General features: G+C 51.4%; 2 protein-coding genes across 3 annotated transcripts; one reads left to right on the top strand and one right to left on the bottom strand.

The window, feature by feature from the left end:
* Nucleotides 1-4056: 4056 nt before the first annotated feature.
* Atf5 (activating transcription factor 5) lies at nucleotides 4057-7985 on the bottom strand. Of its 2 annotated transcripts, none has more exons than XM_005366851.3 (3): nucleotides 7910-7985; nucleotides 6614-6907; nucleotides 4057-5281 (listed from the first exon to the last, which is right to left on the bottom strand). In XM_005366851.3, the coding sequence occupies exons 2-3, from the start codon at nucleotides 6789-6791 to the stop codon at nucleotides 4611-4613; spliced, it is 849 nt and encodes a 282-aa protein (XP_005366908.1). In that variant the 5' UTR covers nucleotides 6792-6907; nucleotides 7910-7985; the 3' UTR covers nucleotides 4057-4610. The 2 variants fall into 2 exon arrangements, with proteins under 2 accessions (XP_005366908.1, XP_005366909.1); XM_005366852.2 differs by lacking the exon at nucleotides 7910-7985 and adding an exon at nucleotides 7107-7296.
* On the top strand, nucleotides 7909-27222 carry Nup62 (nucleoporin 62). The gene is made up of 2 exons (XM_005366853.3): nucleotides 7909-7985; nucleotides 24017-27222. Exon 2 carries the CDS (start codon nucleotides 24093-24095, stop codon nucleotides 25650-25652), a length of 1560 nt encoding a protein of 519 aa, XP_005366910.1. The 5' UTR covers nucleotides 7909-7985; nucleotides 24017-24092; the 3' UTR covers nucleotides 25653-27222.

Genomic DNA, 27222 nt, shown 5'->3' with positions numbered 1-27222 from the left:
GTCTGCCCCTGAGAGGAGAGCTGTCGAGTCTCTGACCTCACTTCCTCTTCCTCCCAGCATTCTGCTCTGTTTACTCCTCCCATCTATGTTTTAACCTATCAGGGCAAGCAGCTTCTTTATTTAATTAACCAATGACCTTCCTCCATCATGCCTCCCAAGCTCATCTTTTTTTTTTTTTTTTTTAATTTTCGAGACAGGGTTTCTCCGGGAGAACCAAGATGTGGGGTCTGTGCTAGCTGGTTTTAGGTCAACTTGACACAACTAGTCACTGGAGAGGAGGGAGCCTCTTCTGAAAAAAAATGCCTATGTAAGATTGGGCTATAACCAGGTCTGTAGATTTTCTTACTTAGCAATGGATGTGCAAGAGTTCCACCCACTATGGGTAGTGCCTTCCCTGACCTGGTGGTCCTGAGCAAGTCATTGGGAGCAAGCCAGTAAACAGCTCCCCTCCATGGCCTCTGCATCAGCTCCTGCCTCCAGGTTCCTGCCCTCACTTCCTCCAATGATAGACTACCATGTGGAAGTGTAAGCCAAATAAACCCTTTCCTCCCCAACTTGCTTTTGTCATGGTGTTCCATCACAGCAGTAGAAGACCCTAAGACAATTTGGTATCAGGATAGTGGGGTACTGCTGTGACAGATCCAACCATGTTATTGGGGTGGGGGTGACTATAGAAGGACTTAGGAACTTTGGATTAGAAAAGTCATCGAGTGTTGAGACCTCCGATGGAAGTAGGAGCGTAGAAGATACGTACAATGGAGGCCTGGCTAGTTTCAGGGGCAAGTTTAAAGACTCTACTGGGCCTTTTGTGTGAAGAATCCGTGGTGTCTGGTCAGCTGGGGCTGAAGAGTGAGCTGTGATTAACAAGAGACCAGCAGGCACCCTTAAAGTGAGACCTTTGTGTCACTGGGACAGCACTGATGGCTGGTCAGCTGGAGCTGAGAAATGACCAGGGATGAAGACGAGACCAGCATAACTGAAGTGAAGGCTTCTGGGAAGTGTTTCCTTAGAGTCGGCACACAGCTCTGCTCCAGAGGCAGCTAAGGTTGTACCTGGTGCTGGGGGTTTCAAAGTCACCCAGGCAGTACTGGTGTTGAAGGCGTGAACAGGTCATGGAGAGCAGCAACGGGTCAAGGCTTGGCATTGTGAGGCCACAGAGGCTGTCGGTGAAGGTGCAGCCTGGGTAGCAGTAGAAGGCTCAGGGTTGAAGGGGTCATGGAGAAAAGTTGAGGCTTTGCTCTGTGAAGAGGGCCCAAGGAAAACTATTGGGGAAAGTGTGGCCCATTTGCAGAAGGCCTTTTATAGATGCCCGTTCCATGGGGTAACCACCAAGACCAGCAGTGTGGGTGGAGTGGAGCCTGTGAGAGCCTAGGTTAGCTGACTCTGCTGCAGATGGAGCCAGAGAAGAGTGACCCAAGTCCTCTAAGGGATCCCAAAAAACTGTGAATGGATCTCAGACATTGGACATTATGTTGTTGACACAGTTGAGCATTTGATTGTGACTATGCCATGCTCTTCCCTGTTGGAGTGTTTATTTTTTATTTTATAAGAGCAACTGAGAGAGAGACTTTAAACTTCTTCTTGGGGGGGGGGGGGGCTTTTTTGTTTTTTTTGAGACAGGGTTTCTCTGTGTAGCTCTGTGTGTCCTGGGACTCACTCTATAGACCAGGCTGGCCTCTGCCTCCCGAATGCTGGGATTGTAGGTATACACCACCACGCTTTCATAATCAACAAGTCTCTGTGTCATGATTTGGGAGCTGGCAGGAGGGACAGAAAAATACACCTACAGTCATGGTGTTTGTGGATAAAATAAAAACAGATGAGGAAATTCAAAATATTAAACTCCATTCCCACTTCTCAGGGATCTCCATGCTAACAGCTGTTCCCTGGGCATCTCTGACACTCAGAAAGGGAGAGGACAGCACTATCTGACCCCTGAGAATGAAGCCGAACCATACAGTTGCCAGCATTCTGTACTCATTAGAAATAGCTGTCCCCAAGAATGGAGAAGACATGGGGAGGGGCCTCTGCTCTGGGGTGCCTGAGCAGATCAAGGGGGCAGTGTCTGTCTCAGAGGTTCACACAGGGTCCTGGGGTCTGTTTTCTCCCCCTGTCCTCCAGAGCTGAGACAGCTGCCTGATGTTCATGCCCCATGCGGAAGGCCTGCTCCTCACAAACCCTCTGTGTTACAGACACCTTCTGTTGCCCCATGCGAATCTTGCCTTGAGAGTTTCCCAAGGATACAAAGCCTATGCAGAACTTGGTTGGGGGGCAGCCAGGAAAACCGTGGTACCGTCTGAATCTAGTATTGCATTTGGCATTGTATTTTTGAAAGCTTCAGTTATGGAAATCTACTGGCTAAAGTGCAAATATAGGAAAAAATAAAAATGCCCTAGGCAAAGGGAAAATGCTTCAGTCCACCGAGGCTGGGACCCCTGCAGCTGCAGAGGCTTAAGTTCATTCACAAAGTGTCTCTGAGTCTCCATTTCACAGACCCACGTGAATCCACACTCTGGCGCCGTCAGATCCACGACAGTCTTGTTTTTTGAAAGGTTACATGTAGCCTAGGATGGCGTCAAAATTAATTTACAACTGAAGATAAACTTTGGCTCCTAATCCTCCTGCCTGGTGCACCAGCCTGGCATGTGCAGGTTAGGTTAGAACCCAGAGCGTCATGCCTGCTGGGAAGTGCTTTCCCAACTGAGCCACACCCCAACCGCCCTAAGAGGAGCACATGGACACAGCCCTAAGGGGGTTTGCTGGATTATCCCGAGGAGGCCAAGCTCACTCTCCACACTTGCTGAGTTAAGGCCACCAGGGCTTGGCTCCACACTGACCTCCCCTGTTGTCCCTCACTGCTCTTTGCACACACGGTATTAGGCATCCTGTAAACCATAGGCATCGGCTTCAGACTGGACTCAGAACCTCTTGGACATCAGCTACACAGGGCTTCCCTAGCCATGATGGGATTTATGCATAGCTGCTAGTGGACCTCATCTGTCACTGTGGGAGCAGAGCAGAACCAGGGTAGGGTGTCCATAGGTGACCTGGTAAGAGGAGCTCCGGTGACACTGTTGGAGTCTCCTGCAGCAATGCTGCACAGATTCAAACATTCCTGTGGGTGACCCCAGTACTCAGTCTGCAACTCCTCAAAAGGTCAAGCTGATGCTCTGGCTGGCTCAAAATGGCCACTATAAACCACACTAAGGCAAATGTACCTCTTGGCTGGCCAGTTACTATGTGAACACAGATTCCTCAAGCAGACCAGACTGCAGGTGCTTACCCTAAAGACTGACTTCTTCCCAGAGACCTTTTTGGGAGCCCACTCTGGAGCCTTTGTTTCTTGGGCTCAGCCAGCTCCTCACAGTCTCACCAGGACACTAACTTCACTGACAGTCTTTTATCCCCCACACTGCTTGCTGCAAGGCCATGAACCAGTCAGGTGGCTGCTGGGGACTGAACTCAGGTCTTCGGGGAGAGCAGTGTGGACGCTCACTGCTAGCTGTGTATTTGGACCTATTCTGGAGACTGAAGTCAGGCCCTCAGGTGTGCTGAGGAAGCATTTTACCTATGGAGCTGTCCTAGCCCCTCTGCCCACCACCACAGTGCTGCAGCCCTGTTTGATGGCACCTCCTCAGTATGTACCTGCTTCGATTACCAGTGGCTTGTCTCTCTTCTGCTGCCAGTATAGCAGTTATCCGCCTCAGTCTCAATGTGGCATGGCACTTGTGTCTTTACTGATCACATCTCATGGTCTCCCCAAGTGGATGTACTTGACAATGAACAAATATTGCTTTTGTTTGGCTTCACTGTTTTGTTAGAGATGGGCTCACTCTGTAGCCCAGGCCGGCCTCAAACTTAGAGCAATCCTTCTGCCTCAGCCTTCCAAATGTTGGGACTGCAGTCCTGAGCACCCACACCCAACTTCTTTCTCTTATGCTAGGCACATATTGCGGAGCTTCAGTCCCAGCCCTTTGGTTTATTCTCATCGGTCTCTATGACCGCCTGAGACTCCCTCTCTCCAGCGTCTCCCCTCCAAGATAAGACACACAAGGCCACAGGAAATTCTGCATTTTATTTGTGCCCATAACCCCTGGATGCTCAGCCCCACTAGATGTGACCCTTCCCCAACACCTTTACAAAACACTGATTCTCTCCCAGAGCTAAAATGACCCCTAGTTACCAACTACAGCCACCCTTTTCTCTCCCTTGGCCAGTAGATCTCCTGCTCCGAGGAGGCGGCTCCCTTCCCTTGGTTGGCTTATCACTTGGATCCCATGTCCCCTCATTAAAACCCTCTCTCCCTGACTGGTCTTATCCAGTTACCCTGATGGGCTTCCTGCCTTACCTCCATACCAGGCCCATCCCCCCCCACCCAAACTATGACTACCTGCAAAAACACACTTGTTTTAGACTCCAGAAACCAGGGATCAGGCTGGGTCCTCAAATTCCCTGAGGGCCCTGGCTCCTTAGCTGCACTGAAGGGCTACGGAAACTGACTAAGCCAAATAACCCGAATGGGGATAGGTGGGGAAATGCAGACATGGCTGGGACAGCAGAGTGAAGCAGGGCTGGAATACGGCTGGGGTGGAGGGATAACGGACCTCACCCTAGGTGCTGCGGGTCCTCTGGCTGCGGGCCTTGTACACCTCTATCAGCAGGTCCTTCACGTACTGGATCTCCCGCTCCACCGATTCGGCCCTCTCCCTCAGCTCCCGGTTCCGAGCCTCCAGCCCCTGGCACTCGCCCTCCAGGGCCTCGCCCTCTGCCCGCTTCCTCTGGCGGTACCTGAGAGCCGCTGACTTGTTCTGATCTCTCTTCTTCTGCTTGCGGTCCCCTCGGGTGGTGGCAGGACCAGGATAGGGGACTGGGCGGGAGGGTGAAGGCAGAGGGGCCAGAGGAGGAGGAGGCTGCTGGGGGACAGGCAGGGCTGCTAAGCCTGCATCGCCTGGCCCAGCCTCACTGCGGCAGTAGACAGCCAGCAGGTCTAGAGTATCCAGAGTAGGAGGCTGAGGGAGGTCAAAGGTGGGCAGGGGCAAGGGCAGGGGCAGGGAGGGTGCTGCTGGTGGTGGTGGTGGTGGGGAGGGTGGTGGGAGGAGTGGGGCATCAAGGAAGAAGTCTTCCATCTGTTCTAGCTCCTTCTTGAGCAGGGATGCCATGGCTTCGAGGTCAGGGGGTGCTGGGGATGGTGGAGGGAGGGTCCCTGGGGGCAGAGGGGCCTCCAGAGGGAGGAGGGCCGTGAAGTCAACCCGCTCTGTCATCCAGTCAGAGAAGCCATCACCTGAGGATGGAGGGGGAACATAAAAGGCCCCTGGGGTCTGTGCTTCACCTACCTGGTGCTCACTCATGTCCCATTCAGTCATGTGACAAATGACCAGCCAGCCTGACAGCGGACCAGTAACTCAGGCAATGAACCAGGCAACCAACCAAGCAACCCACTCATCCACCAAGCCACTAACCATGCATTAACCAACTAATCAGTTAGCCACAGAATCTACCAGCTAACCAACTGACCAATAATCTACTAACCAATGAACCAGCCAATCACACAATAAACCAACCAACAAATTCATTAATCAATGAAAAAGTCAGCCAATCAATCAGCCAACCATAGTTTACCAAACAACCAATAAACTGATCCACTAACAGTGAATGAGACAACCAAACCATCAGCCAAGCATACTGTTCAGTAACCAACCGAGTAACCCATGAACCAGAGGTCACCAGCCAACAATTAGCTAACACATTAATCAATGAACCAGTCAAACCAACCAGTCAGCCAATCAAACAGTTCACCAGGCAACTTGTTGATAAACTAATCAACTCCCTAAGCGATCAATGAACAAGCCAATCAATAAGTCAAGTCGGTCAACCAATCAACCACCTAATTTATCAACTAACCAATGAAATAATGGGCCAACCACTCAGTGAAGCAGTCAACCAACTAATGACCCACCCAACCAAAGTCAGCTACTGCTTCTCTAAGCATCCTCTTTACGGTACAGCCGCTTGGCTGGACCTGCTCTGTAGCTGCGGACAGTCCTCTGCCTCTCCCCCAGGGGCTGATTCTTTCTCCCTCACACCCCGTCTGTACTCATTCTTGTTTTCTGTTTTTGAGAAGCCTAGGTTAACCTGCAACCCGTGGGCTGCAGAGGGCGAGCAGCCTGACAGGGAGCACTACAGGCATGCACCACCAGGTGCGCCTGCTCTTTAGTTACCGACATCCCAGCGTGAGCCAAGCATCTGCTATATAGTCAGAAGAGAATGACGTCTGCCCAGAGTGCCTTGATGGAACCACCCTCAGGCCTTCTCGTGGCTCCTTTCTTCTCATCCCTCAACCCTCACTCATTCCGAAGCTGTCTGCTTGGAGAAGGCTACATGACTTCGCAACTAGATTGTCCCTCCCTCTCGGCTCAGCTGCTGTTTCCTATTTCTGGCTCTTGTCAGTGTCCTGATGTTCCATGAGCTCTGAGCCCTGAGCAGCTAGCACAGTGCTAGGCACGATGAAGGCCGTCAGCACTCATCTCGTGAATGCATGAATTCTTCCTTTTCCCTATGCCCCGCCCCTCCCTGCCTCCATCTCAACCCATCTCTACTTCCTACCTGTTCTTACCTGCCAGGGGCTCTCCCCCCCCTGGAAGCCCGCCCTCCAGGGCTCCCCCAAGGACCTCATAGGGGCCCAGGGGGGCAGGGGCCAGGGGGAGTTTCCCATAGTCTACGAGCCAGCCCAGCCCGCTAGCTGGGAGCAGGGTCCTGTCCAGCTCCAGCCCCAGGGTCGCCAGGAGTGACATGGCTGGGACAAAGGCGGAGGGCGCAAATGGCAGCGGAGGCGGCACCAGCAGTTGGGAGGCAGTTCCCGAGATTGTTCAGCTGGGTGAAGACAGGCACCAAGACGACGTTGGAGAACCTGTGAGGGAGACAAGAGGGGTGGGGTTGGCTCAAAAGCGGCTTGACCCACAGGCAACTCGCACTTCCTTCTCTCTCCAAACTCCAGGGCTCCACACATTCCCTAGGGGATTCGTGGAAACGCCCACGCCATGTCTCCTCCCTCAGCACAGAAACCTAGAGTTTTCCCAGGGGAATTACCTCCAGCCCCTCCTGCCCACCTCATCTTACTCCTCTTCAGAAAAATTTGAATCCCAAGGGAATTTTCTTCTAGCCATGTCCCTTCGGCATCAATATTCCTTCAGGTTTTGCTCCCTTTAAAGTCCACCGACCCCGCAGGGGTCCTGAGAGGAACTCCGCCAGGCCTGGGCCCTTCATCAGTGTAACTCTTAAATCCCATTCTACCCTCAAAATTTTAGGTGACTTCTGCCGCCAGTGCGAGAAGCCCCTCCCACTCGGCTGTTCCCGCCCTCAACTAGCGAGTCCCAGAGGCCCCGCCCCTATGACCCTAGCGCCACCAATCAAAGGCGTTTCTAAACCTTGTCTTCCCTGTCAATCTAAGCCAGTCACCTCCCTAGCAGGAGCCTGATTGGACGCCTGAGTCAGCGCCTCAATGAACCCCGCCTCTCTAAACCCCACCCTTTCTTTCTCTTAGCGCAGGCTCAGACCCTGAAAACAGGCCATTGTTACGCCACTAGTGCGCATGTTTAGCCATGTACTGGCTGCCCTTCGTAGTTCAGGCTGTGGGGTGGGTTAATGCGCGTGCGCATCAGGGGAGGAGACTTTCAGGGAACTACTGCGCAGGCGCAACGGCGAGCGACCGGATCTTATAGCACCCTCCCCCACAACTCCAGCCAAGCGCGCATGCTCAGCGGACCCTCGGCCACCACTTTCCCTCTTCTGCGCCTGCGCGCCCGTGGCTCATCACTCTGCGCCCCCCCACGAGGCCGGCCCGTGAAGCCCCGCGAGCTCTGTGAAAGGGCGGGAAAGGCGGTTGGCGAGGGAGGGGCGAGCGGTTACTCACTCCATGGCTGCGGGAAGGAGAGGAGGCGGCGGCGGCCTCAGCTGAACAGACGGTGGGAGCGGAGAGTGCAGGCGCGGTGAGCGCGGATCCGGGGCAGGGGCACGACGGGATCACGGCTACAGAGCCATGGCGGAGGCCGAGCGGGCGGAGGCGACGTGGCGGGAGCGTTAGGAGAAGTGGTTCTGAGAAGATCGAGAATGAGGCGGCCTCGGGGCCTGGGCACAAATATACCGGGGGCGGCGCAGCGCGGGCCGCCAGATCCCTCCGCGCCCCGCCCCTGCGTGGCCCCTACGGGGCGGTGGCGACCCCGGGCCCGCCAGTCGCCCAGACCTCCACCCTCTGCTTCATGCCGGGGGCTCTGGCTCTTTCTGATTTGATGGGATCCTACCCCATCTCTGTCATGCCCTCAACCAGCTCGGCTCTCGTTCTCCCTGGTTCACGAATTTGCCACCAGTTCCCCAACCGATGTCGCCCCGAGAGCCCTCGTGGGTCGAGCCTATCGTGGGATGGCGAGTTCAATCTGGTTTAGGCCTCATAGCCGAGTTCGAAGCAAAACAGCAAGATAATGCCTCAAAAGTGTTTATAGACAGGCGTCTAAACGCACAAATAGAGCACAGGGCTCTTAGCTTAATTTTTTAAAAGATCTATTTTTTGTATGTATGTGGTAGTTAGAGGACAATTTTCAGGAACCGGTTCTCCAAGCATGTGGGTCCCAGAGATGGAACTCGGTCATCGTGTTTGATAACTTTTACCCAGAGTCATTTCACGTTCTTCTGTGTATTTTGTTTTAGTTAAGAACCCAGGTGGCCTGATTTCACCTCTCAGTTTCTTCTCCCAGACCCTGAGCTATCCATAACACGTCCACGTCTGGGCCGCTCTCAGGGTTTTAACATCTCCACTTGTCCTCATTCTGCAGGCTGGTGCTCAGCCCTGCTGACCTCCTCAGCTGTCTTATCAGATGGTTGGTTCTTTGTCGGTCTCTTACTGACTCCCCCTCCAACCTGTCTAAAATAGGACGTTTAGCCGGGCGGTGGTGGCGCATGCCTTTAATCCCAGCACTCGGGAGGCAGAGGCAGGCGGATCTCTGTGAGTTCGAGACCAGCCTGGTCTACAAGAGCTAGTTCCAGGACAGGCTCCAAAACCACAGAGAAACCCTGTCTCGAAAAACCAAAAAAAAAAAATAAAATAAAATAGGACATTTATTTCCCGTTTAGTAAAAGAAGCCCTTTGTCCTCCCCCAGGCTGATGCGTGGTTCCCACTCATCTGGAAGTCAGCTTACTTATCATATTTGTAGCAGCTGAGAGACTGAATCAAGATCCACGTTATGGGTTGGAGGTGGAGCTCAGTAGAATTACTTGCCTATTTCACTCAAGAACTTTGGATTCTGTCCTAGTACCACCTAAATAAACTAGGTTTGATACTTACCTGCAATGCCAGTATTTGGGAGATGGAAGCAGAAGGGATCATGTTCAAGGTCATCCTGCCTGGCCTCAATATGTTTTTAAGAAAAGTTTCAAAGGCAGGGCCTGCAGGAGTATTGGAAGTCAAGGTCAGGGCATGAGCCACCAAGTGGTGGCTCAAAGGGGGGGGGCAGTGCTCATGCATGTCTTTAATCCCAGCACATAGGACACAGAGGCAGGCAGAGGTCAGCCTGGTCTACAGAGCGAGTTCCAGGACAGGCTCCAAAGCTACACAGAGAAATCCTGTCTCAAAAAATCCAAAAAAAAAAAAAAGGAAGTTCAAGACTTGCCTGGACTAGAAAGTGAGCTCTTGGCCTATCTAGGGAGACCCTGATTTTCAAAATAGAGTCTATACTGGGCAGGGTTGTAGGGCCATGGTGGAGTGCTGCTTTCAAGGCCCTGGGTTCCATCCCTGGAACTGTAAAAGAGAAAAAACTGATGTTGAAAGTTACAGGAAGAAAGTCCTTGGGAGCTGGCCATCTCCTCTTGAGTGGGCACTCTGCTGTCCTCTGCCAGTATTTGAGCACAGGTTCTGTAGCCACACGATTTGTGTTCAGAGTCTGTCCTCTCTTGCCAGCGATGGGGCTGTATTAAGTCTGTGTGGAGTGTGCTTAAAGCCAGTCACTGACACAAAGTAGGTACCTACCTGAAGGCTGCCCCTGACACAGAAATGGGTGTGTTCTGTCTCCACTGGCATGTTTTCAAAATACCACTTTTTTTTTCTTGTGGTATGTATTAGGGATTGAATTTGGATGCCTTGCATTTAACAGGCCAAGCCTTCTGCTACCCTAGAGAGAAAGAGAGTGTGTGTGTTGAAGGTCTTGCATTCCAGGCCAGCCTTGAACTTGTCTGTGTAACTGAGGTTGGCCTTGCACTTGAGTCTTCTTACCTATGACAGATGTGCACCACCATACCCTTTGTAGGTGATGCTGGAATGGACCCAAGGGCATCATACATGCTAGGCAGGCATTTTACCACCTAAACTGCATCCCTGGTCCTTTTCCTATGACGTTTTGTTTTTGAGACTGTATGCTGTGCTGCCGTGCCGGTGGTGCTCCTTCCCTTGTTTTTTGTTTTTTATTTCTTTCTTTTTGCTTCTTTGAGACGGGGTTTCTCTGTGTGTTCATCGTGTGTGTCATTCTCTCCCTGACTTTTACCCAGATTTAGATGGCAGCCTCGCCTCTGTCCTTTAAAAAAAGACAGTCCTGTTGGGAGCCAGGAGCAAAGGTGGAGCTGCTTGGAACTCTTTTCTAGTGCGGAGGGCCTTGTGCTGAGGAGTGAGGCGGCTGGTTGCAGGCAGTTGCATCAGCCCTGGCTCTGATGGGTAGGAAAGGGGTGAGGGAATTCTCTGGGGGCCACAAAGCACCTGGAAACAGCTCCTAGGTAACAAATCTCTGGATAGGAGGTCCCCTGGCAGCAGTGGGGAGGGATACTTGGAGGGGCGTGCCTGGGCAGAACCCAGAGAATCTGGGGCTTTGTGCTAAGAAAGGGTCTGGCATCCCAGAGGCTCCTAACTTGGTTATGAAAGAGAAGACTGGGGGGCTTGGAAAGGGAAAGAGAGTTGTGCATGGCCACAGTTGTCCTTGATAGGTAGGACAGGGTTCCTGCACCCTGCCAGGGTCCCAAGAGTCCTCAAACCCAGACTGTTCCCCAGGTTTGTTCTTTGCTTCAGTTGCCAGATGCTATCTGTACCAGCCTTCTTAGAGGAGACACACTGTACTGGATCTGCTTTTTAATTTCTGGTTAGTGCGCAAAGAAAGGGCTTTCACTGTAAGTAACACTTCCTATGTAGCTTTGCTTTTGTCCACCCAGCTGCTTCCCACATTGCCTGTGCTGTTGCAGCAAGCCCTGGTTTCCCAATTGAGGGAACAGCCCTGTGATAGAAAAGGCGTGGGCTTTATGGGGCCTGTTTGTGGCCAAGGGTTGGTTTCCATCTGTAGAGTAGGGTGAGCACTGGCCTCTCAGTTGACTTCCCAGTGTACGTGCATGCGGCATCGCATCTGACTCATTTTCCTAAGACAACCTACCTGACACGGGGAGATGAGCCTTCATCAACACACACTCTAATGCTCGGGTGTGTAGACTAAGGCTGTAGCTGAGGGAACGCTCCTAGGAGTCTGGTGTGGCTTCCTTCCTGTCTCACCATACTTCTACATTCTGACCTGCCTAACAGATGGGTGGATATCTGTGTCATGACCATCTCCTCCGGTACATAGGGAGCAAGATCAGACTTGGTTCTTTCCCAGAATCCTCCCCATAGCCCCCAGCACTGTGCCGCTGCCCCCCCCCCCCCACTCCCATAGGTAGCAGTTACACTTCCGAACGAGTCGTTTGTGTCAGAGCAGGGAACTTGATACCATAATCCCCACACAGTGCTAGGGAGCAAGTTAGGCTGTGTCACTAAGGCCAGCGGGCCGGGGTTGGAGGTGGGTGTCCTGGCAAACAAGGGCAGGAAGGCCAAGGCCACCTCAGCTGGGGAAAGGGCAGTGCCACGTTGCCAGGTGCTCAAAGTTCTCCAGTGGACTGTGTTGTAACTCTCGTCTCTGTTAGGTTGGCCCCATGCTTCTGCACCAGCTCCTGCATTGTGGGTGTAAGCTGCACTCATTGTTCCCCGTTGCTGCTGTGATGGATGGGAACTTAAAAGACTTGGACAGCATACATTTGCCACCTTAGAATTCTGGGGGTTCCCAAGGCATTGGGATCCTGGCTATACCAGTATCTAGAGGTGACCTCATTTTGAGGCTGTGGCCCCTTGTATCCCTTGGACCTGACTCTGCCTCCATCCTAGCCACTTCTCCTTCCTCTGAGCCTCCTGCTTTCCTTGTAGAAGCCCTGTGTTTGTGCATTGGGCCTTTTCAGATAATCCAGGGTAACTGAATTTTGGAAGAGCCTTTATGTAATGCTTTGTCAGTGGGGTAATATTCCCAGGCCATGGGAACTGGTGTGGATGAATCTTGGGTGGCCATTATCCAACCTGCCACATCTTTGCTCTCAGCCTGTGTCATGCCCTTACAGAGGGAAAGAGCTGGGGAGACTGGTGGCAGTTGACTCTGTAGTGTTCTAGAACCTAGAAGCCAGTCCTGATGACTGTGTGCCTGGGAGACTGGTGAAGAAAACGGGGACAATGACAGCCACTTAAGAGCCATGGTGGGAGAGGGTCAATTGTGAAAGGACCCAGGCGTCAGGAGAGCCCTCTTGAGCATCCCAGCCACATCTGAAAGAGATTGCTGGTTGTACTGGGCAACTGCTGAGTTGACAGGGAAGACGGGAGTCTAGATTTTGCCGGAGGTTCAAGTTAGGACTATTACTGAGTACTTTAGAAAAACTTGAAACCCCCACGGTTTGTATCTGGTCCCTTGGAGTTTTAGCATGGAGGGGGGAGGGTTGGAGTCTTCCTGGCTGCACCACATTGCAGAGTTTCTGAGAACCTTTGAAGGGAGGGACCTACAGGACTGTGGGGAAACAGGTGGCTACTGGAAGGGGTCCTTGACCCTTTCTGTCCCCTAGCTGCCTTTTGTGCCCCACTGGATGCCACCTCCTACGGAGCTAAGCTGTGACCTGGGGCTTTCTCTGGATTATATATGCAAGCAGGGGTCAGGAGCTGCACTGGAACTGGTTAGGTGCTTGATTACTTTGGGGGTTGATCTCTATTGAGATATAATGCACAGTAGTCCATCACCATGCTGGATCACATTCTTTGCAGTCTTTTTTTTTTAAGATTTATTTATTATGTATACAACATCCTGCCTCCATGTATGCTGACACCAGAAGAGGGCGCCAGATCTCATTACAGATGGTTATGACCCACATGTGGTTGCTGGGAATTGAACTCACAACCTGTTGAAGAACAGCCAGTCCTTAACCACTGAGCCATCTCTCCAGCCCCCTCTTTGCAGTCTTGCCTGGGTGGTAGTACCATGGTGTTGCTTTGTGCCACAAGCTAGGTCAGAGGGATTACTATAGCCCTTTGCACTCCCACAGCCTCCCCAGTGCTAGGGTTACTGGCATGAGCCCTAACTGCGGCCTGCAGGAGTGCCTCATCACAGAAGAAAGTAACTGGGCCTGAGGAAATAGGTAGGAACCGAGGGGAGAAGACAGGTATGGTATGAGCCATACTGTGAAGACCTCCCAGGAGCCCTAGATTCCTGCTGCCCCCTCAGCAGGTGGGCAGACCCCACTCCCTGGGAGACACTGAGAGAACAAGGCTACCAGATCTTCTCAGCTGGGCTACATCCATAGCGGTTGGGAACAGCTCTCTGTTTCTGCTGAGTTAGAGAGTGGCACCTAAGCAGATCCTGGGAATGATCTGTGATATTTCCTGAGATGGACTGGAAGACTAGCGGGGTCTTGTGATGGGTAGGCTAGACAGAGGGAAAATCCCTTGTAGGAGAGGTTCAGCAGGTAGCTCTACTGAAGTTCTCTTGACTTCAGTGGGACAGTAGCAGGTTCCCACCTCACTTGCTGGGAGATAGTCACTTAGGGCAAGAGATACCTAGCCTGGTGGCACAGGCTTATAACCCTGGCTCTTGAAGTTGGAGACTAGAGTGGTTAATTTTGAGGCCCTGGCAATTTTGAGACTGCCAACAAATTTTTTTAAAGGAATAAGGGTATGCCTTAGTTCAGTGATAGGGCCCTCTTGGCATACAAGGCACTGGTTCTACTCCCAGAGCCACAGAAAGGGACAATGGGGGGCCACCCTGCCCTTGCCTGCAGCCTACTATCACCCAATTCCTAGAGAAACCATTCCATACAGCCTGGATGAGCCCTGCCTTCCCTCACTGCCTCTTCAGAAAACTGCTGCTGAGAAAAGGTCCCCGGGAAGGGCACAGTGACAGAGGAGTCCCCTAGGCGCTCTGGTACTTCCTGACATTTACTCATTTCAACCCATTCCGCCCGTCCTGGCCTGCCCAGCAATGGCCTTACTGGTCTTTGCTCTTGGGACTCACTCCCAAGCAGAGCTATATGGTACTGTGCTTCTTCCCTGCCTGTTCCCCTGACACCCCCACACACACACACCTCCCTCCCTCCCTCCCTCCCTCCCTCCTTTCAGGGGCAGGTTCTTGCTGTACAGCCCAGACTGTCCTCAGACTTTTATCAATCCTCCTGTCTCAGCCTCCCAAGACCTGGAATTGCATACACTACAACAGGCTTCTTACTCTTTGAGACTGACTTATATATAGTCCATGGATGGATGTGTCAGGTCTCTTTAGTCCTTCATTGGTTTTATGCCCTGGAGATATGTGTGCAAGGCAAGCATGTGTTGTGCAGAGGCATGGGTGCCTTGTTGAAAGAAACTGACCTAAAGCCACTTCCAGGTTGTTTGTAAAGTGTCTGCCACACCCTAGTGGTTGTGAAATGGAGCATCTTTGTGGTCCGACATGGATTTTCAGGAGGCTGGTGGTGATGAGATTTTCCAAGGAACAGACCTTTGTCTAGAATGACGTGGTGACCTGAGATCACCACCCCTTCCCACCTTGAAGCTTAACAAGGGGCTCCTGTACTAGCTTCCCTGGACCTTCCCTAACACTGTTTTGGGGAAGCCTAATACCATTTCCTGGGGCTTCTGGTACTGCTGTAAGCAGAGTTTGACAGTTGTGTTGGCTGTCTGCTCTAAAGGACAGGTAAAGTTGGCAGGAGTGGTTTTATTTTGCTTGCTCAGTGGATGGCATCTGAGTTTTGTGGTAGTTTGGATTGGAAGAGACATGGACTTGACTAACCAATGCCTTTATCACATTTAACAATGGGTGTTGCAGGCTGAGCTGTGTCTTGCTGTCTTTGTTGGCCCCACAAGTCTGTCCTGCTTGCTGTGGTGGGTGTCAAGTGGCCAGCTTGTGTTTATTACTAATGTTGTGTTGGTATGGTGGGTGTGAAAGGTCTGGAGCTTCCTCAGATTAGTGAGTGGTAGGCTGCCAGCTACAGTTACTAGTCCTGGAGAGGTAGCATGTGCTTGCTACACAGCCAGCCAGCAGCAGCTGACCCCAAGTGTACCTGGAAGCTGGCTTCCCAAGCCTGCTGGAGGGGATAATGGTGTTTGTTTACAGAGAAAAATTAATTTCCTGAGTGTCTGTTAAGCGGTGTGAATGGATATGTCCCAACCATGGACTGCAACAGCAGCCAGAGTGAAAAACAAGTTGGAAGCAACTTACAGGGACAGTCTGTGATATACACAGAGAAGGATTAATGACAGTCTGTCCCTAAGGGAAATGCTACAGGAGCTACTCAGAGCACTGTGTGTGTGTGTGTGTGTGTGTGTGTGTGTGTGTGTGTGTGTGTGTGTGTGTGTGTGTGTGTGTGTGTGTGAGCTTTTGTAAGGTTATGTGCCCTGTGTGTGCTGTGCCCAAAGAGGCCAGAGGGCAACTCTAGAACTAGTTAGAAGTTGTAAACCACCTGTTGTGAGTGCTGAGAACCAAACTAACATCCTGCAAGAGCAATAATTGTTAACTCCAGCCAGCTCTTCAGTCCTTTCCTTTATGAAACTGTCTTGCTGTGTAGCCCAGACAGTACTCCTGCCCCAACCTCCCAAATGCTGGGTTATGGTCATGAATTATCTGGCCAGGCTGTAAAGACTGCTTGAATAGTAAAGGTACCATCAGGCCAGGTGTGTTGGCTGCAGGGGCTGAAAGCAGGGGAGAATCTGTCTCAAACTGTTACATCTAGAACCCTACTTGAGACCTAGTGGGTGGTGTGCACCTGTAAGAATTGCTGCTTAAACCTGGGGTTCAAGTTTGTCCTAGCCAATGGCGGGACCCTACCTCAAAACCCTTCCTTTAGCCCTCTCTGCTACAGGCTCCTTAGGCTCCTGGAAGCACTTGAGCTGGTTAGGTTTTTGGGAGTTGGTGACTGTTTGTCTCTTGCTGGTGGAGGCCCTAGGGAGTAAGGAAGATGTAATTGCTAATTAGCTGTGGACTGGTTTCTGATGTACAGAAGGTTTCCTCTGGAGGAGGGAGGGAGAAGGCTGAGGACGTACAGATGCAGTCATTACACACACAGGGACAATGATTTAATCAGTGCCACCAAAAGCCTCGTGCCTGTCCTCTACCCAGTGAGAGACTATGCCTGCTTCAAACAGTGCCTTCTATTTTTGTTGTTACTGCTTGAGATCAGATCTTGTTGTCAGAGTTGGTATTGACCTCTTGATTCTCTTGGCTTCTTTTCCCCTTTACCTTGAGACTTGATGGAAAAGTCGTAGACGTGTGCACATATGTGGGGAAAGTATGGTAGTAACTGGATACCTGCTGGCTAGGGAATGAGGGAGCAAAGGGAGTGGGTGATGGCCTCCTTCACCCTTTCATCGCCTTCCAGAATTCAAACCAACCTCATGAGCTTTTTCCAGGGCCTCAGGAAACTCCCTCCCACCCCTCACCACTTAGCATATAGATTAGGCAGAGCGTGTGTTCAGACAGTGTCTGTGTGGTGCTTGGTGTGTGTGTGTAGCTAGCTCACTGCCTCAGTCAGGTCATGAATACCAACCTTGAAGTCAATAGGGTACTACTGGTCTCCAGGGTAGTTGTGCTTGGTCCTTGGGTGGCAGGGGTGGCATTGTCACCTTGGAAAACACATCACCACATTACAGCAGATTGTAATTTCTGAGATAAATACAGAAAAAAAATGCTATTGAGTAGCAGTCTTTTTAAGTCACTTCTATTTATGTGGGTGTACACACTTGTTTGCATGAAGTCAGGACAGCTTTTGGGAGTCAATTTCTCTGAGTCCTATGGGTGGAACGCCGGTCAGCTGCTTTACAGCAAGTGCCTTTACCTGATGCTGTCCCCCAAGACCCTTATTGTTGTGTTTGGACAGGAAAATTACAGAATGTGTTTGCCTCCATGTTTAGAAACTTTCCTGTGAAAAGCTGAGTATGGTGGTGTTGACTTGTGATCCCAACACCTAGGGCAGCAGAATCCAGAATTCAAGGCCAGGTCTCCATTCCTCAAGGACCCTAGACGGAAGCATAGGTTGACAGCCTGGGTCAGCGGTGGCTTGGGATCAGGACCTTAGTATTGAATTAAGCATGTTTTTTTAATTTCTTTTTATTTTTTAAGATTTATTTATTTATTATGTATACAACATTCTACCTCGATGTATGCCCGCAGGCCAGAGGAGGGCGCCAGATCTCAGTACAGATGGTTGTGAGCCACCATGTGGTTGCTGGGAATTGAATTTAGGACCTCGGGAAGAGCAGCCACTGCTCTTAACCACTGAACCATCTCTCCAGCCCCCCACGTGTGATCAAACCACCAGGTGTGGGGAGGATCAGGCATTTGACTGCTCATTTATAGGAAGGTGTGAATTCAAGTACACGTGTACATGCTTGTTGCAGAATAGAATATTTGACTATGTAAAGATGTGTTGCTGTTACACCTTGCCTGCCTAAAGCACCTGATTGGTCTAATAAAAAGCTGAACAGCTAATAGCTAGGCAGAGGGGGATAGGTGGGTCTGTTGGGCAAAGAGCAAAAGAAGCCAGGCAGACGGGCATGGAGGAAAGAAGCAGGATAAGGTAAATGTGCCCTGGGGCAGCACATAGATTCATAGAAATGGGTTACTCTCTGATTTTTTTTTTTTTTTTTTTTTTTTTTTTTTTTTTGGATTTTCGAGACAGGGTTTTTCCGTAGCCTTTTGGTTCCTGTCCTGGAACTAGCCCTTGTAGACCAGGCTGGCCTCGAACTCACAGAGATCCGCCTGCCTCTGCCTCCCGAGTGCTGGGATTAAAGTCTTGCGGCACCACCGCCCGGCTACTCTCTGATTTTTAAAGCTAGCTAGGAACAAGCCTAAACTAAGGCCAAGCATTCATAATTAATAACTCTCCGTGTCGTGATTTAGGGGCTGGTGGTCCGTAAAAGCCTGTTACACATGCTTGTGGAGGAGGACAGGGGTCCATGTGAGGTCTCTTCCTCCACCCTACTGAGACAGGGTCTTCCACTGGACCTGGTCTCCCCTCTGGTCTGGCCATCTTAAGGTTGCCTCAGCCTTTTTCAGCTAGAAGGCACTGGAGGAAACATGAAGACATGAAGCTGGTTTGTTTCCTGAGGGTTAGAGAGTTTCATCCATGACAGAAGTGGTAGACTGGGAGTGCGGTGATTCCAAGGGTACATGGGGCATTTGTGGGGGTTGGAGTGTGGCCAGGCCTCCTGGGGTCAGGTGTCCTCCCCCCTTGTTATTTATTTAGTTTTATGTGCATTGGTGTTTTGCCTGCTTGTATGTCTGTGTAAGGGTGTTGGAACCCCTGGAGCTAGAGTTACAGACAGTTGTGAGCTGTCATGTGGGTGCTGGAAATTGAACCCTAGTCTTCTGAAAGCAGCCAGTGCTCTTAACTGCTGAACCATCTCTCCAGCCCTCAGGTTCCCCCTTGTCTTGCCTTTGTCTTCTGTCTTTCCTCTGCAGTGACCTTTGGTCCTGCCATGGACCTTTTCCTGCAGATTTTTATTTTGTCTCAGCAAGGGAAGACTTCTGGTTAGAAGGGTGTGCTGCTCACAAAAGCAGCGGCAGAAGAGAAAGCACCCTGTTTTGTTTTTAAAAAGACATAATCTAATGTAGCCTAGGCTAGTCCCAAGTTCATTGGGTAGGTGACAGACCTTGAACCCTTGTTCCTCCTGATTCCACCTTCTAAGTGCTGGCGAGTACAAGCATGTGCCATTATGTGCATCTTGTTGGAGCTCTTAAAACTATTAAGGGTGGTGGTGGGAGGCAGAGGCAGGGGGAGCTCTGTGAGTTTGAGGACAGCCTGGTCTACAGAGTGAGTTTCAAGACAGTCAAGGCTACATAGAAAAACCCTGTTTCAAAAAAAAAAAAAAATAGGAGTGGGAGGACTATTAACTGTCTCTCCAGAAGGTTCCCTCAGAGAGCTAGCTGCTGTCCAGTCCTTCCCTGGCTCTGCGTTGTCATGGCACCACCTGGTGGCCATTGACTGTATGCCAGGACAAAACCTGACTGACGGCTTTTTTCCTCAGCCAGCCCCTGACAGGGATTCTTTAATACCCTTACTGTTTTCAGATGGAGAACTTGAGGCATGGGAGCAACCTTAAGACTCAGAGCCCAGGACTAGGGCTCTAAGCCTGCTCCTTGTCCCTGTGCTGCGCCATGCCAGACAGCTGACAGGAAAGACCTGTAAGAATGTGGGGCAGCAGGAGTCTAGGGTAAGGATGCCATCAGGACTTCCATCTCCACACGACTGACCCAGGCCTCTGTGTGTTCTTGAGGAGTTACATCCCATACCCTCTTTTATCCTGTTTTCCATTCTGGAAGGTTCCGGGGCCTGCTGGGTGGTGCTCTGGCTGGTGCTGTGATGTGATGTGGCAGTACCAGCTCTTGTTCAGACTAGCCATGAGCACTTCTATAGTGTCCAGAACTAAGCAAGTATCCATGGTCAGTCTGTCACAGGTAGCTGCTTATTGCTGCTAGGGTCTCTAGGTGGGCAGTGCCTACTGTGCTCCCTCCCCCATCTCCAGCTGTTCCTTGACCCATGCTAGATTCCCAGCCATACCTCCTGGTGAATAAGCTCTGTTCTGCACGCGGCTTTTCCCCAGTTCCCTCTGGCTGCTCTCTGACCACCATGGGCAAGATTCAAAGGAAATGGGATGACACCCATTCCAGCATTCTGACTTTTTGGCTCTTCTGCCTCCTCATGCTATTAAAAAAAAAAGGAAAAAAGAAAAACTGTTTTTGCTTGTTGGGGGTCCTGCCATCCAGCTCTAATATAAATATACAGAGACTTGTTCTTGCTTACGAATGCCCAGCCTTAGCTTGGCTTGTTTCTAGCCAGCTTTTTAAAAATTATCCCAACTACCTTTTGCCTCTGGGCTTTTACCTTTCTCTGTTCCGTATACCTCTTTCCTTCTTATTCTGTGGGTGGTGACTGGGTGGTCCCTGCAGTTCTCCTCTTCTCCCTTTCTCACTTCTCCTGTCTCACACTTTCCTGTTCTCTCGATCTCTCCTATTTATTCTCTGTACCTGGCAGCCTGGCTTGTCCCTCATTCCTGCCTACCTATTGGCTGTTCAGCTCTTTATTAGACCAATCAGTGCTTTAGGCAGGCAAAGTAACACAGCCTCACAGAGATAACAAATGCAACATAAAAGAAGGCAACACATCTTTACATCATTAAAAAATATCCACAGCATAAACAAATGTAGCACATCTTAAATACAACACTCTGCTAAGGGACCTGTGTTTACAAGTGGGTCACCCAGAGGTCATCTCTATCTTGAGCTCTTCTGTGTCTGTCAAGCCCTTTAGCCACGTAAGACACACCCTACCTTGTTTTTGTTTGTTTGTTTTTTTTCCCATCACACTAGCTTCTAAAACGTACCAGTGATGTCCGTTGCATTGTTGAGAACAGCACTGTTGCCACACTGCTCAGCTTTCATGTGGATGAGTGTCCAGGTGGAGTGGGAGTGAGTTTGGCATGCCGGCTGTGACACAGCACACAGATGGAAGCGAGAGGGATCGTTGTCCCTAGTAGCCATTAAGACTCAGCTCACGGCCGGGCGGTGGTGGCGCACACCTTTAATCCCAGCACTCGGGAGGCAGAGGCAGGCGAATCTCTGGGAGTTCGAGGCCAGCTTGGTCTACAAGAGCTAGTTCCAGGACAGGCTCCAAAGCTACAGAGAAAGCCTGTCTCGAAAAAAAAAAAAAGAAAGGCTCAGCTCACATCAGAAATCCCAGGAGGTGGGAGGAGGGTGTGGAACTGGGGAGAATGCAGCAGCCTGGGTGACTCTTCTGGCCTCAGTGTGGCTGTCTAGCCCGTGTGCCATGTTGTGGGCCTGCTACCTAGAATTAGCTGCTTCCTCTCCCCGGGCTCTAGAAGCCTGTCCTGTGCTGAAGATGGAAGGGCTGCAGCTGAAGGGCTTCCAAGGCTTAGGGGTCATCGTGTACTGAGTCAGGCCTCCCTGTGCTTATCTGTGTCACCAGAGCAATTGAAGTTCCTGACCTGCCTTACCACCCCACCTTCCTCCCATCCTATTGTTTGCCAACTTTTTTTCCAGTTTAGCCGCATATTTACCAGGCCCCTGTAGTTCCTTTAACAAAGAGTCTGAGTCACTAGGATGTGGAGGTGGGTGAGCCTCTGAGCTGGTGTGCATAGTGAGCTCTTGGCTATATAATGAAAGCTTATCTTTAAAAAAAAAAAGTCTGAGTCATTAGTATGGTGCTTGTGGCTGTGCCAGTGCTGATGCCCGAAACCAAGACTATTAATGTCTTCCCAGTGTTTGGCAGGACTTGGGTGGTCCTCTCCTTGCAGTCCCTGGACCTCACACACGGTGCTGCACACTGATGCACACTGATAGCTGTCCTAACAGAGACAGTATGAGTAGCCAAACCATTAGCATCACAGGAGGATTGTGTCTTGGGCTAGGAGGAGAACCACGTTCCAGGTGCAACTGAGTGCCCGTCTGAAGCCAGGGAAGGTCATCTGAGTCCTGAGGGTCACCCCTGTGGTCTCTGACACCACCGTAAGTCACATTAGCATAGACTATCTGGCAGGTGCCTGTTCCGGGAACTCGGGTTCCTCCCCAGAAGCAGGCACGATCCTCCTGTTGTTCAGTCTCTGCCTTCCTCTAGGCCCTCCTTCCCCGGTCCTGGGTGGCCTCAGGGCTTCCCTTCCTATAGTTGCACTTCCACATGTCCTGGCACTGTGGTCTGAGCTGGTGACTGTAAACAGTGTCACAACACTGTGGTACCATGGAAGCTTGACATAATTTTTAGTAACTACAGTGAGCTTTCTATAAATAGAAATTTCACCTGTGGTTTACTAATAGCAAAAGCGTACACTGAGTTCTTAAGAATTGAGGTATGAAGCATAACTGATTGGGTCTTGGGCAGCTAAAACTCACCAACAATGAAGTCTCTGTCAAACCAGAGTTGTCTGGATGCTAGCAGAGGCCCCCTGTGGACCTGCCATGACCTTTTGAGAGTAAAATAACCTTCCTTCCCCAGAAGTTCCTGGGAGTTCAAGGGGCAGGGCCCAGATCAGAGCAGACCTTAGCTGTCCTCAGTGAAGAAAAATGGAACCCGACCTTACTTCCTCCTGAGTCCCATTACCCTTCTGTGCACTGTCCCCACAGTGGGCAGGGGCTGCTGCCCAGAAGCCTCAGGACTGCTGGCGTTCTCGTCACAGCCTGATGACTCACGAGCAGGGCCACAGATGAAATTCATAGTAAAGCCGAGGTTAGCCACACCGGCTTTTCCAGGGACTGCACAGCTGGCCATTGGCACTGCCCACAAACCTCCTTCTTACTCTGAAAATGTCAAAGGGACAGTGAACATCCCAAATCAAGTCTTCCTGTCAGCTGCTCAGCACACTAGGTGCCACCCCCCACTTTGCTGAGGCAGGACTGAGCTCAGAGAGGCTTAATGTTTTTGTTAATGTGGAGAGAAGGGCTGGGTCACTCAGATCTGCTGCACTTGGCATCGGGTTTGCTTTCCTCCAGTTGCTTTCACAACTCAGAACAGCAGACAGGTGGGACAAGGTGTGCCTGTCATCCCTACATTTGAAAGATTGGGGCAAAAAGGATTGTAATGTTGAAGCTAGCCTGAGCTTCATAATGAGACCCTATCCCAGAGAACAGAAGGTCAGTTGCTGGGGGGTGGCTTGATCAATAGAGTGATTATTTGACAGGGTCAATCCCCAGCACCCACATGAAAAAGCTAGACATTGTGGCCAGTGTTGTAATGTCAGTGCAGGAGGTGTAGATGGGTGGTCCCTGGAGCTCTCTGGCCCACAGCCTACCTAGCTTAACTGGTGAATTGCAGGTCCCAGCGAATATCTCTCCAAAGAAAAGGTAAATAACAACTGAAAAAGACACATCACACACACACAATTTGGAAGCCCACCAGTGGTGCTTCTCTGCTGTGGAATGAGCCTTTGGGCGGTGCTGCCCACAGAAGGGATGGGGCACCCATCACCTCAAGAGCCAGGGTCACTCAGCTCTAAAGGGGACATTCTGCCTCACTTTCATTCTACAAGGGATGCGTGTCTGTGGTGTTGTGTAGGCTGCTCGATTTTACATCTCTGTCTCTGTCCCACGCCAGGATAGGGGAAATGCCCTGTGACTCCATCAGGTCCACTCTACTGCTCCCATCTCACACCTGCTAGTCTGTGACCTGGGGATATGATGGCAGCTTTCCAGCTATCTCCGTAGTGCTGATGGGAAAAAGTCTGGCCTCCTAGTTGGTGCCTGCATTGTTCCCTGTCACCTTCCTCACTGCCTGGAGCTGCTTCAGTTAGAATCCAGTGCTCTAAAGGGTGAACTATAGCTGCTCTTGGCTTACTGAATAATGTTCTCTCTCTCTTTTCTTTGTCCCTTCCACTCATTGGTGGCAGCTGCTTGCTTCTACCTAAAGGACAACCCCAGATGAAATTAGTTGACTGACTTGGGTGGGCTCTCATTCCCATGCCCACCCTGAGTTTGGAGGGCCCAGGTCTATTCTGCCTCTAGAATCAAAGGCTAGTGCTGGCAGCCTGGAAGAGCTGGTACTGGGAGCTGCATGTGTCCAAGTTTACTCACCTCCAGTTGGTTTGCTGGAGCTGGTTAGGTTAGCAAAGGATGAAGCAGGGCTGCTGCCAGCTCTGCATCCAGCCCGCCACCCTCCACACCACTGAGCTTACCTGTCCCAGACTGCCATCTGACCATGTCACTTCCTCTGCTTTAGAAACCTTCCCAAGGTTGCAGACGCTGACGGATTTGCCCCAGAGTCGGAGTAGCTGCCACCTGGAGACTCCACAGCCATGAGTGGGTTTAACTTTGGAGGCACCGGGGCCCCTGCTGGCGGCTTTACGTTTGGCACTGCGAAGACTGCAGCCACTACACCCGCCACTGGCTTTTCCTTCTCTTCTTCAGGCACTGGAGGGTTTAATTTTGGGACTCCCTCCCAGACAACTACAGCCACCCCTTCCACTGGCCTCTTCTCACTCACCACACAGACCCCAGCCACACAGACACCAGGATTCAACTTCGGGACAACACCTGCTTCTGGAGGAACTGGCTTCTCCCTGGGGATCAGCACCCCAAAGCTCAACCTGAGTAACACAGCTGCCACATCAGCCACAGCCAACACTGGCAGCTTTGGACTTGGTAGTAGCACCCTTACCAATGCCATCTCAAGTACTGGCACCTCCAGCCAGGGGACAGCCCCCACCGGCTTTGTGTTTGGGTCCTCTAACGCTTCTGCTCCATCTACTGGCTCCACAGGGTTCTCATTCACCAGCGGCAGTGCATCCCAGCCTGGAGCCTCTGGCTTTGGCCTTGGCTCTGTGGGCAGCTCAACCCAGCCCACAGCACTGTCTGGCTCTCCCTTCACTCCAGCCACACTAGTGACCACTACAGCAGGAACAGCACAGCCAGCTGCTGCTGCACCTACTGCCACCACCACCAGTGCAGGGTCCACACTCTTTGCTTCCATAGCGCCTGCTCCTGCCTCATCCAGTGCTACAGGGCTCTCCCTCTCAGCTCCAGTGACAACTTCAGCCACTCCTAGTGCTGGGACTCTGGGCTTCAGCCTCAAAACCCCTGGGGCAGCTCCTGGCCCCTCCACCACCATCTCCAGCACCACCACCTCTGCCACGACCACCTCCACCACAACCTCTGGCTTTGCCCTGAGCCTGAAACCCCTAGTGTCAGCTGGTCCCAGCAGTGTGGCCACTACTGGGACTGCTCTGCCTGGCTCCAGCAGTGCAGCAGGGACTACCACCGGTCCCACGATGACCTATGCACAGCTGGAAAGCCTGATCAACAAGTGGAGCCTGGAGCTGGAGGATCAGGAGCGGCACTTCCTCCAACAGGCCACACAGGTCAATGCCTGGGATCGCACACTGATTGAGAATGGGGAGAAGATTACCAGTCTACATCGGGAGGTGGAAAAGGTGAAGCTGGATCAGAAGCGGCTGGATCAGGAGCTAGACTTCATCCTGTCACAGCAGAAGGAACTGGAGGACCTGCTGAGCCCATTGGAGGAGTCAGTGAAGGAGCAGAGTGGCACCATCTACCTTCAGCATGCGGACGAGGAGCGTGAGAAGACCTTCAAGCTAGCTGAGAACATCGATGCGCAGCTCAAGCGCATGGCACAGGACCTCAAGGATATCATCGAGCACCTAAACATGGCTGGTGGCCCTGCAGACACCAGCGACCCACTGCAGCAGATTTGCAAGATCCTCAATGCACACATGGACTCCCTGCAGTGGGTGGACCAAAGCTCTGCCCTGCTGCAGAGGAGAGTGGAAGAGGCCAGCCGCGTGTGTGAGGGCCGCCGCAAGGAGCAGGAGCGCAGTCTGCGCATTGCCTTCGACTAGCCCTGCATGAATGGGAGGGGCTCCTTGGGTGGTTGTGCTGTTGAGAGGAAGGTTCTTCAGCTTGACTTGCACTCAGCAGAAGTTGTACAAGGCATGGCACTTGATGTAACCTGTGTGCTCTGGGGCCCAGCATGAATGTCACTGAGCTCTAGGCCAGCATTTAAAGAACAAAGACAAGGGTTCCATTCAGTGCTGCCTCACGGCAGCTTCAGTTCTAATCCATCCAATTTAGCCTTCAGTCACTCCAGTATGGCTGTGACTATGGGACAGAGCTCTTGCTCTGAAGGAGATGCTGGCCAAGAAACATACCTTGGATGGAGACATGGTGGGTTTGAAAGCCCAAGGTTTCTGCTCCTCTCCAGCTCCCATCTAGCCCATGTCCTCCAGAGCGTCCGCCACACAAAGCAGAGTCACCAAGGCACAGCTTTGCCCTGACTACCTCCTTCACTCCTAGATGGTGAGCTCCTGTGGCAGGAACTGATTACCCTTGAGGCTAGAGTGACAGCAAATTTGCTTCTGGATATCCCAATGTCAAAACTATCTTAGTCACAGTCAGATGCACAGTGTTGAAGGCCAGAAGTCATGTCCTGGTCTGTTTTATTTCCTTGTACCTTGCTGTAGCCTCTGTGATCCCTGATCAAATGTTGCTTTTCTAAATAAAGAAAAATTTGTGAAATCAGACCTGCTGTGGACGTAAGTGGTGAAGAAAGGTCCCAAGACTCAGCAGGGCAGTGCTGGTGGGATGTCGAGTCGTGGGCCATTGGGTTGGAGACACTGATTGAGCCACATGGGCCCAGTCTTTACCTTCCTTGGGGTAGGTGAGGTGCAGGAGAGAGTCCTGTCCACCCATGTGCATGAGTGGACAATCATCCACTGCGTGCAGGTGTCATTGTGATGTCATCAGTAGTGGAGATCAGGGAACACTGGGAGGTGATATCTAGATGCTGGGCTCATGCCGTGCATTTGACAGCTGCTCTTACCGTCTGAAGATTCCAGCATGGAGCCACGAGTTATTTCCTTTATGTTGGGCTTCAAAGTACAAAAGGGGGGGCACTAGAGGAGGGATCTCAGCTGCTAAGAGCACTAGCTCTTCTTTCAAGGACCCTGGTGTGATCTCTAGAACCACATAGTGGCTCACAGCCATCTGCAGCTCCAGTCCCAGGTTATCAGTGGCTTTTGGCTACTGTGTGCAGAGCAAACAGTCATATAATAAAATCTCAAAGAGAGAAAAAAACCCTAACTTTCTGAACACTGGAGTTCCAAGTCATCTTCAGCTGCATAGTCACAGGAGACCTTGTCTTGGAAAAGCCACATAGAGGCAGGGCTAGTGAACTGGGGGACACATCCTGAGTGCCAATGGCCTTTCTGTAACATGTTAGTTTTTGTTGGTTTAAGGCAGGGTTCCCTCCTTGAGTTGGTGTGACTTTCTGAGTCCTAGGATTATGGATAAGCCACCACAGCCCAGCTCTGCACTCTGGCTTGACTCTAACCGACCATAGTTTTAGGCCGCAGTTTCTCAAGATGTCTTACACTCATGTCATTGTCAGGGCTCAATAAAGATGGTCAGCGT

This window comes from Microtus ochrogaster, unplaced genomic scaffold (assembly GCF_000317375.1).
Source record: "Microtus ochrogaster isolate Prairie Vole_2 unplaced genomic scaffold, MicOch1.0 UNK14, whole genome shotgun sequence".
Lineage (NCBI taxonomy): Eukaryota > Metazoa > Chordata > Mammalia > Rodentia > Cricetidae > Microtus > Microtus ochrogaster.
Note: the sequence above shows the minus strand (reverse complement) of the source record. Positions and strands in the feature narration are given on the sequence as shown.

What these genes read in the sequence shown, in the direction of transcription:
- Atf5 (XM_005366851.3), bottom strand. Translation starts at nt 6,791, where the DNA reads ATGTCACTCCTGGCGACCCTGGGGCTGGAGCTGGACAGGACCCTGCTC. An exon ending in GGGGGGAGAGCCCCTGGCAG is followed by an intron (nt 5,282 to 6,613) that starts GTAAGAACAGGT and finishes CTCCATCCTCAG; the next exon opens with GTGATGGCTTCTCTGACTGG.
- Nup62 (XM_005366853.3), top strand. Translation starts at nt 24,093, where the DNA reads ATGAGTGGGTTTAACTTTGGAGGCACCGGGGCCCCTGCTGGCGGCTTT.